At 41.9% G+C, this 20,039-nt stretch overlaps 1 protein-coding gene across 1 annotated transcript in view; it reads right to left on the minus strand.

Annotated features, from left to right (window-relative positions):
- Window positions 1-20,039, minus strand: part of SNTG1 (syntrophin gamma 1) — a 4,111,241-nt gene that overhangs the window by 1,290,692 nt on the left and 2,800,510 nt on the right. The window contains exon 17 of the mRNA XM_044065493.1: window positions 19,951-19,989. Within this exon, the coding sequence (XP_043921428.1) occupies window positions 19,951-19,989 (39 nt within the window). The remainder of the gene's footprint in view (window positions 1-19,950; window positions 19,990-20,039) is intronic.

Consider the following 20,039-nt stretch of genomic DNA (forward strand, 5'->3'; position numbering starts at 1 on the left):
TTTGCCAAAATTCTTATATCTATTAGAATTATCCTGTCTTTATCTAATAATCTACACCATTCTAGTACTCCTAATCTTATTTTTACATTTTTGATACTATTCATGTTTTTTGATAAGATTTTCACTTTATAAAGAGTATTGCGCTATTCTTCATCCTTTTCCTTTCTTGATTTCTCCTATTCCTATGTTTTTTAAATTTACATTTTCAATCGTTTACTCTTTTTTCCAATAGAATTTATCTTGTTTTTAAGTTGCACCCATTGCTCTTCTCTCTCTCTTCACTTGAATTACTTATCTCTTCCTATTTTTCTATTTCTTCCCTTACATTTTCTTTTATTTCCACCATTATATCTTTCTCATTTTCTTTTTGTAATGTTTCTAGGTTATCTTTCATCCTCACCTCATTTACTATAACTTCATTCCTTTCTTGTGCATTCTTTTCTTCTGCCTTACAATTCATCATGAATGTCCTACCTTTTCAAATTTAATACATTTTAGTTCACATTTTTTCCTCATGACCAACTTTACCACAAATGAAACATTTCATTTTATCACAATTATTAATTAAATGGTCATTTTTACCACAGAAAAAATATGCCTTTGATTGCCCCCAGTATCTCTCCAAATCCCTGTTTCCCTCTAAACTAATTATACTAGGCATATGCATTGTTTTGTTTTCATCTTGCATTTGCAATACAACTCCACATTACCACCCCAGTCCACAAACATCTGTTAACATATTTTTTTGGAATTTCTATTACTTCTCTACACACAGTCTTTAAATAGCCTCCTAAAGTGTCTCTTTCAACTTCTGTATGACATTTTGTATGCAGTCTCTTTTTTCGCTTCACATTTTAATGTTTGTGTCACATATAAGTTTCATGGATTTTCTTTCTTTTTTTTCATATTGCTCAAACAATTTTTCCATATACTGTGATTCTTAAAACAATGTCATAAAAAGAGCCTTTATTAGTACAAATAAATGCTCTTACCTCTCTGGGTTCAATATCCAGTGGTGGAATCATACTGTCCCATATTTCATACCTGGTGATCTCTTTTTCTCTCTTATTACTTTTATGCAATGTTTTTTTCTCACTTCCATTTTGTTTTCTTCTTTTCTTTCACCTTGTCTTACAGTTTGTGCATATGATTTCTTTTTTTTCTGCCCTTATTCGTTGTACTTCCTCCTCTTATGTTCTGCCCATTATTTTGCTCCATTATGCTGCCTTTTCAATTTCAGGTTCACTCTGCTCAATTAGTTCTTTTAAATATACATCCTGCAACCCCCCCCCCCCCCCCCCAGACTGGAGGGTTGTAACAGCACATTCTTATGTTGCTTGTTCTGTTTCAAACATATTTTTTTGTAATAATTCCTCTGAGTCCATAATGCTTACTTAAGTCATTCTTTTTGCCTTTGAACAGGCCTCTGCTTTTTCCTTCATCACCTCTCTATTTTCCAAGCTTCACTTACCTGATTCATCTATTATTACATTTGACTTCTCTGCTGTTCTACTAATGGCTACACTAATTTCCAACAATTTCAAATCACCTACTTTGTCCTCCATATTCAATTTTTGGTTTCCTGCTTCTTTGAGCTGCCTTCACACTGGGACCAGAAGACAGGAAGTGTATCATCAAAATGCGTCCTAATTTGCCGAAGAGTAGAGGAAGTTCCTCAGTGCATTAGCCAAATTTCCCTTGGTCAGTATGAATGCCACCTCTGGTCTCTGTAGGAACTAACTCAGTCATTAAAATGTAAATAAATAAGTAAAAAAACTTTTTGTTTACCTAACTTCAAAGACATAAAACTTGTGGTTAAAATACAAAAGGACAGTCTCCTGTGTTAAAATATAAGAACTACTGTGTTCACCTCAATTGCATAAACCATGCTTCATTAGAATGTATCTCACACAAGATTTATGTAGGACTTTAAAACAGCAAAGTTGAATTCATTTCAGTATATAATTACAGATGATGTTTAGTCCTACTCAGAGATTAGAAGATCTCTGAGAGATTTTGCCCCTGTCTAAACAGATCACTTAACAAGTTGGTAGATGTCAAATGTGCTACAATAATACCATTACTCGATTTTAAATAAATATAATATAGACCTGAAAAGTAAATCTGTTCAGCTAAACATATAATACAGTCTTTCTAAGTCTGAGGATATTGAGTTTGACCTTATATATACAATGGTCTAGCTTTAGTTCCCAGTCAGTATGTGTTTCATTTGCCCTTTAATTTATCAATATGAGTCTCTTAAGTTTTTATTTAATTTAATTATCTTCCAGTAACAGGAGTATTCTTTCTATAATACACATTCTTAAAATTACTTTAAAAGTAGGACAACTGATCAATTTCAACAATTGGCTTAAGTATTGGTGTCATTCAAAGGGGATCCAATGCCTGTCAGCCTGGGATGACATGCTCGACAAGCCATGATGCTTTGCTAGGGACGGCTTGCACCTGTCACCCCTGGGCTTTCGGATATTGGCAAAGGCTCTTGCTACCCCCATAGTGCCTTTTTTAGGCAAGGCTCAAAAGACAAACCCACCTCCATAGGTATCACAAGGGATAAGAAACTAAGAGTAATGCTACTCAACGTCAGAAGTCTAAACCTCAAGATGCATACACTCGAAACTCTCCTTAGCATGGAGAACATCGATATCCGTGCAGTAACAGAAACCTGGATCAAGGCTCCCAAGAGCACCCCAGCACTACCAGGTTATACCTCATACCATGCTTTTCGACCCCAAAACTTGGACCGAACCACAAAAGGAGGGGGAGTATCAATATTCGTCAAAGATACCCACACCGCCAGGTTGGTGGCACAGCACGAAGCATCAGAGACTATCCATGTGCAACTAACAGTGGGTAAAATTGCCTTCCAGTTTATAGCCTGCTACAGACCACCCTCCCAAACCCAGGAACCCCACTCGGCTTTCCTGAGAACACTGGAAAATATGAAGGTCTCTCCAAACACAATTATATTGGGTGACTTCAACTACCCAAACATAGACTGGGATCATTACTCTAGCTCCAACACCCTAGCCCAAAGGTTCCTAGAATTTATAAACTCAAATGCTATGGAACAACTTGTAACCACTCCCACAAGAGAAGAAAACATACTGGACCTGATCATCACCAACATGGGGACTTTATGCTCCAGACCAGAAGTGTATCCCTCATTGGTAAGATCAGACCATAAACTAATCTCACTGGATATTCACATCCCGACTCCACCCCCTGCCCTGAAAACCACAGTGAAAAACTTCTCTAATGCAAATTTCACACTCCTCAAAACCGAGGTGGAATCCTTCAAAGCCCCCGGGCCGGTGGAAAATACGGCCCAGACCGCAGAATCCTTTATAAACGCATTCTATGAACACCTTCAGGAATGCATGGATCATGCAATCCCAAATAAAACCAAGTCCCAATCCTCCAAAGGCAGATGTCCTGTCTGGTGGACCCCAGCCATAAAAAAACTATACAATAGAAGGAGGAAACTACTACATGATAGAGCAAAATCCCAAAAAGGGAAGGCATCTCTGATCAGTATTAGCAAAAAGCTATGGGCACTCATAAAATCGTCTAAGGCCAGCTTTGAGAGAAAAATTGCACAGGACACTAAGGATAATCACAAGGCTTTCTTTAGTTATGTTAGGAACCTGGGTGGGAATTCCCAGATATGCTCAGAATTAGTCCAAAATGACAAAAAATACATCGAACCCACAGACATTGCCAACATCCTAACTGACAGGTTCAGTGCAAACTTCTCCCCCCCTCCCCACCAAAAGGACAAATATCTATCCCAGCAGAGTGCTGCCCCCCTGACATCTCAGATGCTCAGGTAAGAGCTGCCCTCTCCAAAGCAAAAAACACAGCATCAATGGGACCAGACGGTGTCCCGAGCTGCGTCCTACATGAACTCCAAGAAGAGCTAAACCCAAACATAAAACTACTGTTCAATCTCAGCCTTACTAAAGGATAAGTACCCAAAGAGTGGCATACAGCAACAGTGGTCCCTCTCCACAAAGGTGGTGCCTCAACGGATCCTGGAAACTATCGCCCCATAAGCCTGACTAGCTTGGTCTGCAAAGCTATGGAAAGGATCATCATGGACCTCATAAATAAAGATATTGGGGACCTACAGACACTGGATCCTACCCAGTTTGGCTTTGTTAAGGGCAGATCCTGCCTCTTAAACCTGGTTGATTTCTTTGAAACAGTCACTAAGGCCATTGACGAGGGGAAGGTGGTCCACACAGCCTACCTGGACCTCGCAAAAGCCTTCGATACAATACCCCACTCGGGCATTATAGATAAGCTCACCAGCTTAAATATAAACCCCTATGTCACTAGATGGGTTGCAAACTAGCTCAAGGACAGAACCCACATGGTTAGAATTGCTGGAGCCATGTCAGACTCCAAACCAGTTACAAGTGGCATCCCACAAGGCTCAGTCCTGGGACCTCTCTTGTTCGGTATATATTTCTCGGAGGTACAGGCCAACACGGAAGGACTGTGGCTGACCAAGTTTGCAGATGACTGCAAACTGGGCGCCATAATCGACACTCCAGCTGACACAAGCATCCTCCAAAAGGGCCTCATAGAAACAGACAACTGGTGCCAGAGCCATGGCCTCAAGCTAAACGCCAAAAAGTGTATAGTCATCCCCTTTGGCAAAAACAAAGTGCTCACAAATTACCACATAGGTGGTAATCCATTAAGTACAGAAGAAGTAATTAGGGACCAGGGGACCCAAGTTGATAGCAATCTCTCATTTGACAACCACGTGGCCAAAGTGGTTAGAAAAACATTTTATATAGTCCACCTAATCATGAAGGGATTCACATGTAGATCAGGGAAGGTCATCGTGCCTCTTTACTCATCCCTCATCAGGCCCATAATTGAGTACAATGCCCCTTTTGGGATGTACCTTACCAGACACCTGCAGCAACTGGAAAGACCCCAAAAGTACCTCACCAAGAGGATCAAAGGGCTCAAACAGATGCCATATGCTGCCCGGTTAAAGAAACTCCAGCTCTACTCAGTGGCATACCGCCTGCTCAGAGGCGATCTGTGCCTGACGTATAAAGCCATGTCCAAACCGGAATTAATGGACATGCTGCACCTCAGAAAATAAAAATCCCATCGAGCTACGCGCTCGAGAGACTTGAACCTCAGCACTGAAATAAATAGGACATGCTGGAGGGACAGATTCATAACCCAGAGGCTCCCTTCACTCTGGAATAAAATCCCAGTCCAGGTTAGGCAGAGTCCCTCATTGACTCTCTTCAAGAGGAATCTTTATGAGTGGATGGGAGATCATAGGTTTACCCCGGCTATCACTTCTGTGTCACTGTTAGACAGAGGCACAGTATACTAACCTCGAAAAAGGGCATAGCAAAATTATTTTAAAATGGGTAGCGAAAGCCAAACACACTCTGGCTAGGCTTATAAATGCCCTATGGCAGATAGCCTAGTATGAACCTATGAACCTATGAACTAATTTCTTGGGAAAAGATTTGATCTTCTTTTAATAGATTGACTTAAAATCTTAATATATAGTCATTGTCTTCATTTGAAATTATGCATTTGAATGATCTTTATAAGTTAACTTTTACCTTAGGAAATGAGACAAAGATGTTAAAACTTACTCTAGTTAGTATGGTCCAAGAAGCAATGCAGTGTCATAGATATATCTGTGTTAGAAATTAAGTAATCAAAAATTAAAGTAAGATTATTTTAGATCAGAACTTTTGGACATGGAAATTAACTAAATACTAGTTTTGGCCTAGAAGGAGTGGTCTGAAACATTTCTCAAAACTGTAGTTAAAATTTCCCTTTAATTAAACTACAGTTTCATATTTATATTTCTGGTCTGAATCACTTCTGAAAATTGTAGTTAAAATTTACCTTTAGTTAAACTACAGTGTCATATTTATATTTATTTGCAACTTTAAGGTCTCTAGCCATGTTTCTATCAGCAGGTCTGTTAAAATTATGAGGACTAAAATGTAACAGTGCTTTAGAATGTTTGTCAAAAATGAAATTAGAAGTTATGTACTCACCATAACGTTCCATCTGAGTAGGTGACTTCATTTGGGTGCAACCTGTGGGTATCGCATCCGACTTCGGATCCGAGCCGGCATTTCAAAAGCTTAGGATCCGAGCTCCTAGCTCCTCCCTCTACCCATAATCCCCTGCCAAGCCCTAACTGACCTCAGATTGAGTTTGCCTATAATATTGGTAAAGAATACCTGAACACAGGATCAAAATTTCACTCTATGCAGGTCAGGGGGATGGAGGGGGGGATGGTTGCATCCAAATGAAGTCACCTACTCAGATGGAACGTTATGGTGAGTACATAACTTCTAAATCTGAAGTAGGCAGACTTCATTTGTCTGCAACCTGTGGGACAGAGTCCCCAGCTACCTAAATCTTGGGTGGCCGTCATGGAAGGATGTTCCGGAGCACCGCAGAGCCAAAGGATGCTCTCCCTCTGGAAACAACATACACTTTATAATGAGAAATAAAGGTATGAGATGAGGCCCAAGTGGCCGCTGCACAGATATCATCCAAGGGCACTCGGGATTTAAAAGCGGCCGAAGTAGAAACTGCCCTAGTAGTATGAGCTGTAACCCGCTGAGGAGCTGGCCTCCCTGAGGTGTCATAGGCCTGCAAAATACAATTCGCAATCCATCTCGAAAGTGTGACTTTAGAGACTGCTTTACCCATAGCAAATTTAGCAAAGGAGATGAACAGTTGATCTGATTGCCTATGACCAGCCGTTCTGTGAATATAAAATCGCAATTGTCTGTGAACATCTAACAAATGCAGCTTATATTCTCCTTTGTTTCTGTAGTTGGGGAAAAACACAGGTAGGTTGATTGATTGGTTAATATTAGCTTCTGAAGAAACTTTTGGGAGAAAAGAAGGATTGGTCCTGAGGAAGACCCTGTCAGGAAAAAAGGACAGGTAAGGCGGTTTAACGCAAAGAGCCTGAAGCTCCGACACTTTTCTGGCTGAAGTGATAGCTACTAAGAAGGCAGTCTTCCATGAAAGGTAATTCAGATCTACAGACACTGCAGGTTCGAAGGGGGGAGCAGTAAGTGCTTGTAGAACTAAGGATAAATCCCAAGGTGGCACAATTTCCTTGACCGGAGGTCTCAAAAGAAAAACACCTTTCAAAAAGGCCTTGCAAATTTTTGCCGTCATGAGGGGTGTTGACTCATGACCCACATGATAATGGGAAATAGCTGCCATTTGCACTTTTACCGTGGAAGAACTGGCTCCCTGATGGAAGAGGTTCATTAAGAAATCCAGTACCGCCGACAGTGGTGCGGAAAAAGGATCAATATTGTTCTGATTTTCCCAAATAGAGAATTGATTCCATTTGCTCCGATAAACCTTCCTAATGGAAGGTTTATGAGCTGCCACTAAAATAGCTTTAACAGGTGACGAGATACCGGGAGTCCTAATCAGGGATGGAACTGGAGCAGCCAGGCTGTCAATCTCAAGGTGTGGAGGTTCGGTATCGGAAGTCCTTGAGGATGGGAAATGAGATCCGGAATGGGATCCAAAATCCAGGGCAGATTCACTCTGTGAGACCACACATAAGGGAACCAAGGTTGACGAGGCCAGAACGGGGCAATGAGAATCATTTTGCTCCCCAAACTGTTGGCTTTCTGTAAGAGCCTCTGCATTAGAGGTAGTGGAGGATAAGCATAAAGGAGACCGGGGGGCCAAGCATGCACCAGAGTGTCTCTTGGGGATTCCCCAGGTGGGGGAAGCAGAGCGAAGAAACTGTCGCATTTGGCATTTGAGTGAGAAGCAAAAAGATCGCAACAGGGTTGCCCCCAGGCGGCAAAAAAATCTTCTTCGCTACCAGAGGATTGAGAGACCATTCGTGAGGCGAAAGAATGGTGCGACTGAGCTTGTCCGCTAGGATGTTGGCTTTCCCCGGAATGTGCGTTGCTACAAGAAAGCGGTTGGTGGAGATTGCCCATTCCCAGACTCTCATGGCCTCTCGACAAAGGGGATAGGACCTGGTTCCCCCCTGTTTGTTGATGTACCAGACTACCGCCATGTTGTCCGTCTGGATAGCAATAGTGCCTGTAGGTAGAAGGCTGTGAAGGGCTTGCAACGCCAAGAGCACCGCCCTCATCTCCAGGACATTTATATGCAACGAGGTCTCTGAACTGTTCCAGGTGCCTTGAACAATTTTGCCCGCAGAATGCCCCCCCCCACCTGAGTCGAGAAGCGTCCGTGGTCACCGTGGCTAGGGGAAATGTTGCACAAAAGGGCCTCCCTGCTAGGAGTTCCGTTGACTGGAGCCACCAAAAGAGGGAGTCCTTGCATGCTTTGCTGATGGCAATCGGGCTGTTGAGTGGAGAGTACAGCGGAGACCACTGGACCAGTAGGGTCCATTGGAATATCCGCATGTGCAAGCGAGCATGAAGAAGAAGCGGGATAGCTGCCGCCATTGAACCCAGAGCCCTCAGGACCGAAGCTGTCGAAGGAGACGGTTGCAGGATTGCCATGGTATGACACCTCAGGTTGACGAGTCGATCCGGAGTGAGAAAGGCCTGCATAGACCTTGTGTCCAACCTTCCTCCTATGAAATCTATAAGTTGCGTGGGGACTAGTAAAGATTTTTTCTTGTTTATGGTGATGCCCAGCTTCGGAGCTATTTGGAGAAAATAGTCCCGGGCTGAGCACAGTAGATGCCTCGATGATGCCGTGAGGAGCCAATCGTCCAGGTACGGAAAGAGCTGTATTCCCTGGAGTCTCAGGTGGGCCGCTACCATTGCTAGTACCTTGGTGAACACCCTGGGGGCAGAGGTGAGACCAAAGGGAAGGACCCTGAACTGGTAGTGATTGGCTCCTAGCCGGAAGCGAAGGAACCTCCTGGACCGTCTGTCCATTCGAATGTGGTAGTACGCGTCCTTGAGATCGATAGAGCACATCCAATCGTTCTCCCACAAGAGGGGGAGGATAGATTGAAGAGTGACCATCTGGAATTTCTGCTTGGTTACAGACAGGTTCAGTAGGGAAAGGTCTAAGATCGGTCTTAAGTCCCCCGTTTTCTTTGGCACCAAAAAGAACCTGGAGTAAAACCCTGATCCGGTCTCATCTCGGGGGACATGCTGGATGGCTATTTTTTCTAACAGCTGCGCAATTTCGACAGCTGCTGCCTCCCTTTGGTCAGGTGGTACATCGGGGAGGCTTCGGGATCTGGGGATTTTGCACAGGGGAATAGCATAACCTCTGGATATTATACGAAGCACCCAACGGTCTGACGTGATTGACTCCCAAGATGTCAGGTGCTTCGAAAACCGCCGCCCGACTGCCTCCAGAGATGGACAGCCGGGCAACCCTTCAGGGCTGTTGCTTGGGTCTCTCAGAGAAAGGTTCTCTGGACCCAAAGTTCCTAGGAGCCCCTCTGCCTCTAGGACGGTGACCTCCCTGTCCTCCTCTGCCACGGAAGGACTGGTTGTCCGGAGCAGGCTGGGACTGCTGCGATTTCCGGAACCACATCTTCTTCTGTCCCTTTTGGTTCTTCGAAAAGGACCTATGGGGAGCTGAGAAGCGGACTCCAACGGCAGACAGCGTCTTCCCATCCTTCTCGCTCTGGACTAACGTTTCGCGAGCAGTTTTGCCAAACAAGGCAGAACCATCAAAGGGGGCATTCACGAAGGTCACTTTGAAGGGCTCTGCGAAATCACAGTGGCGGAGCCAGGCCTGACGCCTCATGACTAGGCCCGCTCCACTAGCTCTAGCGGCTCCCTCAGTAGCATGAGAAAGTAGCCACATAGAAGTATTGGAAACTGCTCTAAGAGTGGCCATACGGGTGGAGTACACGTGTTTGTCCTCACCCGACATGGACTCTGGGGGGAATGCAGCATACTCCTTAATCAGGTCCCGTTGCATCCTGATAACATGTGCCATGTAGTTCAGCGCTCTCAAAGAGAAGGTTGCTGAACTAAAAACTTGCTTCCCAATGCGATCCATCGAGCGGGACTCTTTGCTCGGGGGATGCATAGAAGGACTCTCCTGGGCTAACTCCCTCTTTGTGGCTGCAGCCATCATCTTGGCATCTACCGGGGGGCCCTTGCTCCAGTGAGTGCGGTCCGCCGGGGGGCTCAGGATACGGTCCGGATGCTTGGGTACAGGCTCAACGGTGTCCGGATCCTTCCATGCTCTGGTGGATATAAGGTCCACCAGAGGATTGGCAGGAGGAGACACCCAAGAGGTAGATGGACCCGCCTCGAATGCCTCCAAGAACACAGACTCGTCTGAGGAGGCCTTGGAGGCAGACCACCCCCCCGATCCCTAACATCTCCATAATGTCCCCAAAGGAGATGTCTTCCGGGGGTGATCTTGGGGAGCCCTCCCCTTCATCCAAGTCTGTGTCTTCTGTAATGGACTCCGGGGAGTCCATGTGCCTCCTTTTGCACTTACGCTTCCAAGGCACTTCCTCGGGGGGACTGTCCGAGGAGTCCTCTTCAGCAGCCAGATGTTCCAAGGGAACTACTTGGGACATCGAGGCGGGCTGTCCCTGGGACCGGCTGATGGGAGCCTGGCCCAGCTGCAAGGGAGTGCGGGGTGGAGCCGTGGCAGGGACTGGGGGTCCGGTAGTCCTCAACAGTGCCCTTTCCACTACGTCAAAGGCTGAGGGGGAGCCGGCTTCTCTAAGCCCCGAGAGCCGACCCCCACTCGGATCCGACGCATGGACCGGAGTCGGAGCCGAGACCGTCGGATCTGAGAGACCGGTGCACTCCGACTTAGATGGAGTCGAACACACACCAGCTCCCTCGGATCCGAGGCTCGGCCCTCGGCTCTGAGAGGTCGGGTCCGAAGTACCCGAAGCACTCAAGGGATGGGTCGGATCCGAGGTGCGCCGACCTGTCGGATCCGACCCACCCCCGGATCCAACTCTGCCCGGCACCGACAGCTCCGAACCCGGGATGTGGGTCAGAGAAGGAGCCAAGGGGGGGAAAAAAGGGGTCGAGCCCCTCCCGGATGGGGGGGGGGCTAAGAGCACTCCCATTTGCATCTGGGCCTGGATGAAACGCCTCATCATCCGGTCCATGTCTGCTTCGGACATTGAAAAGGTGGATCTAGATGAGGCCATCGAAGCGGACCTAGAGAGCCACCTCGGGGACCTCACTGAAGGGCTAGCCTCCTCCTCCTCGGGCCCAGAAGAGAACCGAGGGGAGTGGAGCCGAGGAGGAGGAGATCTAGAAGACACAGGAGAGGCCCGCTTAGACGGAGGAGCCGAGCTTGAGGCCTCGGCTCTCCGTTTGTGGTGCCTCTCCTTGTGTCTCTCCTTCTTCTCTTTCTCCCTTATAGTCTCCCTCTCCTCCGGCTTTTTGGTGGGAGGTTGAGTCCCTGCCGGGGGAGGGGAGACCGCAGCACCCACGGAAGGCTGCTGGCTAGAAGGGGCAGAGGCTGGAGCTGCATCTGGAGGGAGAAGTCCCGCCAGAACAAGCTTCGACCTTTGCTCCCTTAAAGCTCGGGGGTTGAACCCTGCACATATGGTACAACCAGATGACAGGTGTTCAACCCCAAGATGACGACGAGTGTGGCCATCCACTGGGGACAGCTTGTGGCCACACTCGGTACATTTAGAAAACACTGCCTTATGGGCTTCTGACATCCTAAGCCCTAACAGGCCTAACACACACAGCTAAAGAACAAACACACAAACTACGCAAAACCCGTGAAAAAATTAACAAGGTAAAGAGAGGAAAGCCTAACACATACACACAAATTAACTAAAGATTAAAATTTTAAAGTTTTTCAGTCAAAAACTCTTATCTTAACCAGGAGCTCGAGGAGTCCGTTGCAACTTGAAACGCGGCAAACGAAATCTGAGGTCAGTTAGGGCTTTGCAGGGGATTATGGGTAGAGGGAGGAGCTAGGAGCTCGGATCCTAAGCTTTTGAAATGCCGGCTCGGATCCGAAGTCGGATCCGATACCCACAGGTTGCAGACAAATGAAGTCTGCCTACTTCAGATTGTTTATTAATTCATCAACTGTATATGAATACTAGTGAACAATGGTAGTTATAATGAGGAATAAATATTTCCTGCAAGTTAAAATTCTATTATTGTCTAAATTGCACTGGTCAGTACTATATCACAAATTCATTTCTTTCAGGAGCTAGAAGATCTGATTTTCAAATGAGTTTTATGATTATGTGTTTCTTGGCTGTGAATTCCAACATAAATGTCAGGACTATTATGCTTTTGTGGTGGTTGGAGCAAACTGAGATTTTAGGAAAATATGGGTCTGCCTGATCTTATCACATCCGGGTTATCATTCTCATTTTATCACCTCCACTTGTGGGTCTTTGGGAATCTCTCTAGAAGTAATTTGATCTCTATCAAATATGAAGATGCCACCATAGTTTTCACTGGATCTGGAGACATGGTAGGTGCAAATCCTAGCCAGTGTTTTCTGAACACTTAAACCTAGTTTAAATACTTACGCAGACATAGCTATGTTTCAAATGCAAGAGAGCCTCACGGCTGGTCATTTTGTTGTTAACACTGAAAGGAGCCATCTTAAAGAGCTTTTGTTTTGGATTTGATAAGTTAGTTATAGTGAAATATAGTGAAATATCTATCAGCTACTGACAGTCTTTTTGATGAGTCAGGAATGGTCTTGAGCAAAATTAGCATCATATAATTCTCTTTTATATGACTCTCCATGTAGGTCTGTTAAATTTTGATATGGCATTATTATACCGAAAGGTGATGAGTCACATGCCTTCCAGTCTCATGGGTTCCTTATGTGGTTGTGGTTTTTAGTGCTCCAGGGACTCTTGAATTCCATGACTGTGTAACACTAGAAGAGACAGCAGCTAGATGAATATATTTCTGGTTAAATTTGCTATGCTCTTGGACTTTTCTGATAATAGTTGCTTTTAAGTATCATATTATTGGTACTTAATTTGGCCTGAAGTCTAGTCTGTCTAGTATTTGGTTGAATACGTGAACTAACTTAGTATCTGCCTTATGCACAGTGGTCCATTCATCATTATCATAGGTTCATAGGTTCACAGGTAAATACTAGGCTATCGATCTGCAGACTATTATAAGTTTAACCAAAAACAAGAGGTCAGAATCAAACACTGGACTCTGTATCTGTGAGATAATGACCTTAACCATTAAGTCAAATCCTCCCTTTTACAACATTGATAGCAGCCTCTAATAGTGGACCCATTGGTGACAGATCTGGGTACTCAAATAGACAGTAATCTGAACTTTGACCACCATGTGTCCGGTAGTGAGAAAATCCTTGTATATGGCTTCATCTTATAAGTAAGGGCATGACATCCAGATCTAAGAATGTCATAGTAGCACTATACAAAAAAAGGACTAGAATCTCTCATGCGTAATGGTTAAACTAAACAAAAATTCAACAAAAAACTCTACCAACAACAAGGTTCTAAAATGAAATCCTTTAATAACAGTTAAACATGTACAACCTCTATGGTCTTCATCAGAACAATACTTAAAAAAAATCCCATTAAATACACTCCTAAGTCCACATGACTTTATAACAATAAATAAAACAAATTAATAACACTTATTGCAAATTCATTGAATTTCCTGAATACAGTTTAAAACCTGTAAATTAATTAAGAACCACCTTCAAACCAGGTGCATTGTAGGCATGAAATAAAATTTGCCATCTCAGTTTTTGCATTCCGACTCACCCTGTCACCATAAACTACAGATGATGCATCACAGAATAAACAGAACAGTTTACCACTGCTTCACTTACCCATCTCCTTAAAAACTCTGTGGCTGACCAAATCATCTGTTTTAAGCTATACCAGCTTAATATTTATATACATTTAATGCCTTTATATCAACAATGCACACTGTCTCTCCCCCTCTCTGCCTCTATACAAATGATGAAGGTAATATACTCCTAGACATGGTCACCACAATCTTTGCAGATTTTACTGCCATATTAATTATGCTATTAAGTATGTTAATTCATGGCCATATTTTTGATATATTATCTAAATCATCATTTGCAACTCTCCAGATATTTGCAAACAAGTATACAACAAAGTTTTAAATTTAGTAGAAAACGAAAACCCTCAGGTGACTCTCTTCAAATACAACTTTTTTCTGTCCCTGCTTGAAAGTAGCAAACAAATACAGTCAATAAAAAGTTACATGTGCTTCAGTATACGTTGTTTAAACAAAATGAAACACCATCAGTATTATGTTAGTCTTTCAGAATGAAAATTATCCCACCGTATATTATTTCACAAGCATAATTTGGGGCTTGAAATTTTCCTTCTTGATTTAGTATCCATTAAAATGATGTTGAAGACTTCATAAAGAATTTTCTGTGGTAAACATAAGGTTCATCTGTGTGTATTGTAACTATAAAGGTCTACTACATATTGGGAGACAGATCAAAATACAATTCTTATTTTTTTCTCTCCAGAGCAGCTTAGCGTATGCTTTACTGGAGACAGTTTTGACAAACCCCTCTATTTCATTGTTCAGTCATGCATTCTGGAATAATGTATATCATTTACAAACTGCTTAAGCACATGTCATCAATGTGCATGGAACATATATACTATACAGTATAACTGCTACTTGCTTAAGCAGCAACCCAAAAACATTTAGTAACACTTGGAGAGCATATGGGCAAGAGTATGAACTGCCATTTCACTGATCCAGTATCATAAAAGAGCATGTCTCCACTATAAGACATCTTGACAATTTTGGAGAATCTAACCCCTCCCATGATACAGTGTTGTAGTTTCTAGATATGCTAGTTATACTTCATCAATTTCAAGTTCATTTATGTGCCTATGCATAAGCACTGGACACATTTGAATAAAATGAGTAACATGAAATGCATTTAAAAATGCGCTCATAAGCTGAAAAGGGAAAAAAGACAAGCAACATAAAGCTAAAACAGGCGTTGTAAAAATAATGCAGTACAGTTGCTGGTGAAATAAGTTAACTGAATACCAACTCGGATAACTGGGTCTTCGGGATATATTTAACTATGTTCAGAGTTAGAGACGTTCTCATGAAACCTGGTAGGAGATTTAAAATGTATGGACCCTGGTAAATGAATGAACCTGAAGGATTTGACACACATTGCTAGAATTACAAATAGCCACTGGGAGGCAGAACACAGGAAACTGAAGAGAAAATACCAGCATGGGGGGTCCTAATGATAAGTGCAATCCAAGCCATGTATGGCAATGTAAACCACAAGTAGACCTTTAAAGATGACTCACTTGTTCATAGTAAATGCAGGTCATGCAGACCCAGCATACTATTTAGGTTCTTAAACCCTATTCTACAAATAATGTCACTCCTGAAAAATAAGCTTCAGTTGAAAAACCTTATTATAGCAAAACAGTACACTTGACAAATGGGGTGCAACAATCAGAAATAAAGAAGCAGTGGGTGCCTTTTGCTATATAATGTGATTATTTGCACTTCAAGTGGTATTGCATTGTATTTTAATCATGCTTTAATTTGTTTAAGAAATGGAAATGCTTATAGAATAAAACTGAACAAATGTCATTCACAATTTTTCCTGCTTTTTGCACCACATTCTTTAGTTGTACAGTTCTGTAGCAATGTAAAATTCCTGGAGGCATGGGCAACATAATTCTGTCCAGTCCCCTAGTTGTCCACTTCTGAAGCTGGAAGCCCTAGGTAAAACGTGATACAGTAGCCTACCAGAGAGAAAACAACAGCGTGGGCCATCAAAGGGAAGTCAGCAGATGGGGTGAGGTGCAAGCGGAGAACATGTTTCTCAAGCAGAAGTAAAAGAACTTGACAACAGCTGAAAGCTGGTCCTTTGATGTCTGAAGTTTGTCTGAAGTTTGTCCCTTCAAAATGATATTGGGAGAAAAGACCTGTGCTGGCATATTCCTGAGAGTAGAGTGAACATATCAGCAGGCTTAGTGGTGTTCAGTTTAAGTTATTTTTCAATCATCTCCTAGGAAATAAATTGCTAGTTGTGTGATATTTGGGTAAGACCTGGCACAGATGGGGGGGCAACATAACATCAGCATAGCAATGGTAATGCAAGCCCCGTGCATGTATGATGTCTTCTAAAGGAACCATATAGACAGTGAAAAATAAAGGGTACTGGATTACACCCTGCAGGATTCCATAATCAACAGGGTAGACTGTAGGGGAGTTAACTCCAGATACCACCCTCTATCTACATCTGTACAGATAGGATGAAAACCAGTCTAACAAGATAGAAGTGATTTTGCAATAGTACCCCAGCCTGTGCCCAATATCAGAGCCAGATCATGGTGAAATGGGGTCCTAGGCAGGATAATGGATAAAGGTCACCCTGCCCCATCCCCCAAGATCACTGCCCAGCAGCCGTTCCAGTGTCCCTTACTTGCCCTCTCCTAGTTTACCATAAAACTCTGTTCAAGTCTGTCAGTGTGCATACTCTATTCTTCTTTACTTCTACAATGAATACAGATATTTGGATTTAATTTAAAACTTTTATTCCAAATGTTATAGCACAAACACTGATTGCCATTTGCTAAACAAAACAATATAGTGTCACAATAAAAACAGACTTAGCATGAGCAGCAGTAAACTTCTCTGACCTTGAAACTCACATTCATTGAAACAGCATTGAAATACATATTCACAGAAAATGCATTTGGCCAGTTGCAGAGTAAATGTACCTCTGGGATGTTTTCAAAGCATGGGCCCCTTGCACACATTTTAGGTCAATACATAAATGCATGTGTTCTTTGATCCACTTTCCTTATTCTTTAATACAACACTACTTGTTAGAGTGTGTTTTAAATTTGTAGTTTTTAACATTATTTTTTCTGTAAGCAGTGAAGCAAATATGAACCAATAATGACAAGGTTAACTATTTCAGAACATTGCAACCATAAAGGGCCACTCAAACTGCTGTCATTATAATCCATCAAGAACATTAAATATGCATAATATCTGCAGAAATAAAATTCATCTGAATAATTCCACATTAAAGAAAGCTGTCAACTAAGGAAGAGGTTGCTGTTGGCAAACAACTTTGCATTTCAGTGCTTCAACTACAAATTCAGTGTCTGCTGTCCTTGAAGGATAAATTTCCTATGTTGCATAAAAATGTGCTGGTGATTTGCAATAAGGAATGACTAACAAACAGATAAGTAGCATGTGTAGTGTCAGCTGTCAATCTACCTAGTGGTGAAGAGAAACCACAGATTTCTCTACCAAAGGCAAGTTTGCAACCTGTTGTACCACTCACATTGAATAACATAACTTTGAAACTTTATGACTGACACTGAGACAGTATTAGACAAAAGCACATTAAAGGAGACCTGGCAGTCAGTGTGGAGGTTTAAGTACTTGCACGTACACACACACAAAGCTGTTAAAGCAATTCAGTCAACACTGCTGCACTCACTGTTTCCTGCTCCTGAATCAAGTCGGTCTGTGCTGATGCTGTTAAATCAAATTCCTGTTCCCAAAGTCTGCCTGTGTTGCTGTTCAGTACCTCTTTGCAACAACAACAAATTGAAGAAATAAACCAGCAAATGGAACAAGCAGGCACAATGTAGAAATACACCACTTTAATAGTTCAAAAACCACACGTTCAACAATATTTCACAAGTTAAGTGCTTTCTTTCCCAACTGCAAGGGACTTCATCAGAACAAATGAATGTAACATCCCAGCCATTTTTATGTGTACCCCACCCCAATTAATCATGCTTAACTGTTTAATTTAATAGAAAGCTTTAAAACATACAAGGTAAAACATAATATAAACTCAACCTATGCATGCTGAAAATGTACTGTATGTATGAATTAAAACACTATCCTGAAATACTTTTTAACTTTAAAATACTAGCTGTGCTAGTCATTTCATTAATTCCTGGATACTCCACAGCATTCAAACGCAGCTGCCATTTCAGCTCACTGATATCCAAATGTATATCTAGACATTTTCCCTGTATGTCTGCTGTTCACACAGATGGCTTGCTACACTCACTGTATCCCACTCCTGAATCAAGTCATTCCATCCTGCTCCATTTGCAGTTTACACTAGGACAGTGTCCTAGTGCTGAGGTTTCTATGGCAGAAATCTCCCACAAGGTCCTAAAACCCTCCAATGGTCTTGCAGAAATTCTACAGTGAGGTCCTCAAGCCCTGCTGTGTTTTGATTACCTCTTTGGGCTTGCTTCCTTTTATGGAAAATAATTTATTATTTATTGCCCCCCCCCAGCATGCCCCCCCAGACAACACAGGCCCTAGGCAGCTGCCTAGGTCATCTAGTGCTGTATCTGGCTCTGAGTAAGACTGAATGTTTCACTGTATGAAATGCTGATGAGAGATCTGGAAGGATAAAAAGGGAAAGTGACTCTGATCTCCCAAAAGAGGGAGGTCACTACATCTCTAGTCAAAGCTATTTCACTACTTTGTGTGGCATGAAATGGATTGAAAAGGCCCATTGGTGTTATTATTTGTCAAATATTACCTGGAAAAGAACAAAAATAACTTTTTTTCCATATACCTTACTTATATCCACTGTTAGTTGTTCAAAAGGGAGAAAATATGTGCCATTATGTCTCAAGCAACCAATATCTAGGTTTAAACCACTGACTGTCAGACTGATCAATTCAATTAACTTAATCTCTCGATTGTTTTTCTTTCCAAAGGTGTAAAGAAATGTCCTTAAATGATGCTCATCCATTTCTAGGCACAAAAGGGTATCTAAGCATGTTAACATCAATAACTTAATAACTCCTGGTAAAGGGTTCACACCAGCTTGAAAGCTTGAGTAATTGCAAAACTTATGTTGGTTCAATAAAATGTATTATATCAGAACTGTATTCCAGTGTCTTTGTGTTTCCAGTCTGTGTTATGAATTGCTCTGTACAATGAGTCATGATATGACATAATCTGCCCAAATGACAAATTTCCCCTTACAGAGAACACTACATTGAACAGAGATAGAATGCAACTCATCCATTAATAGTCTCACAACTCTACTTCCACATTGTCTAATCTACACTTAAAAATAACATTTATCTGTTTGTTTTATTTATATATGTGAGAATAGATTTGTTACCTACAATGTACCTGGAGCTATGTTCCTGGTTCAATCAGTAAAGTTGTACATGGACACAAGGAGAAGCTCTGCAAACCATTTAGTCACATACCTTAAAATTGTGAAAGTTTGCAAATGGAAATTGCAAAGAACAATATTCTCATGCACTATAATTCAACTTATTTTCAGCTAGTCTTGATGAACCCCCATTCAATAATTTGGACTAATACCTTTTAACTCAATTGCTCCTTTTATTTTTACTTTGAATCCTGACAAATTAACATCTTCTCCAACCTCAATACTGAATGATAATCTGAAGCTAATTCCTTTAAGCCCAAGTTGTTAAAATTTGCCATCAGCTCAGACTTTGAATGAGTGTTTCACAAAAATAAAAGAAGTCTCTAGCTAACAGGCCCAAGAGGAACAGAGTTAGATTTTACTTTGTTTAAACTGTAGTAACATATCCCAAAATAGATACAATAATACTTATGATAAAGTATAGATAACTGTACTGATAAGAAGACAGTGTGGTTGTCATGAGCCTATGCTTATATGAAATCCATTTACCAACAATATTTTTCTTTGATCCTTTCCTTATATGTATCCTTTTTTATTTTACTTTAGTCAGTTATTTTACTTTGTGAGCTGTAATGTTACACTTGTATACTTACTTTCTGTTTTCAGTTAATATAATACAAGGCACATAATAGATTTTTTTTAGCTTAAATTATATTCACTGTGATCATAAATGACATATGAGCACTTCTTAAAAGCCCTGTAGTAATTTTTTTTCATTTCCGCAGCAAATACAAAGTGTTGTGAACTTACAACAAAGAGATACTCTCCTACCTGTTGATTTACGGGAAAGTTCCTGTTGATCTTTTTAATCTGTAGGATAAAAAAAAAGAAACAAGTTGCAAAATTAATTGAATTTAATT

This window comes from Protopterus annectens, chromosome 3.part0 (genome assembly GCF_019279795.1).
Source record: "Protopterus annectens isolate FY-2018-M chromosome 3.part0, PAN1.0, whole genome shotgun sequence".
Classification (NCBI taxonomy): Eukaryota; Metazoa; Chordata; order Ceratodontiformes; family Protopteridae; genus Protopterus; species Protopterus annectens.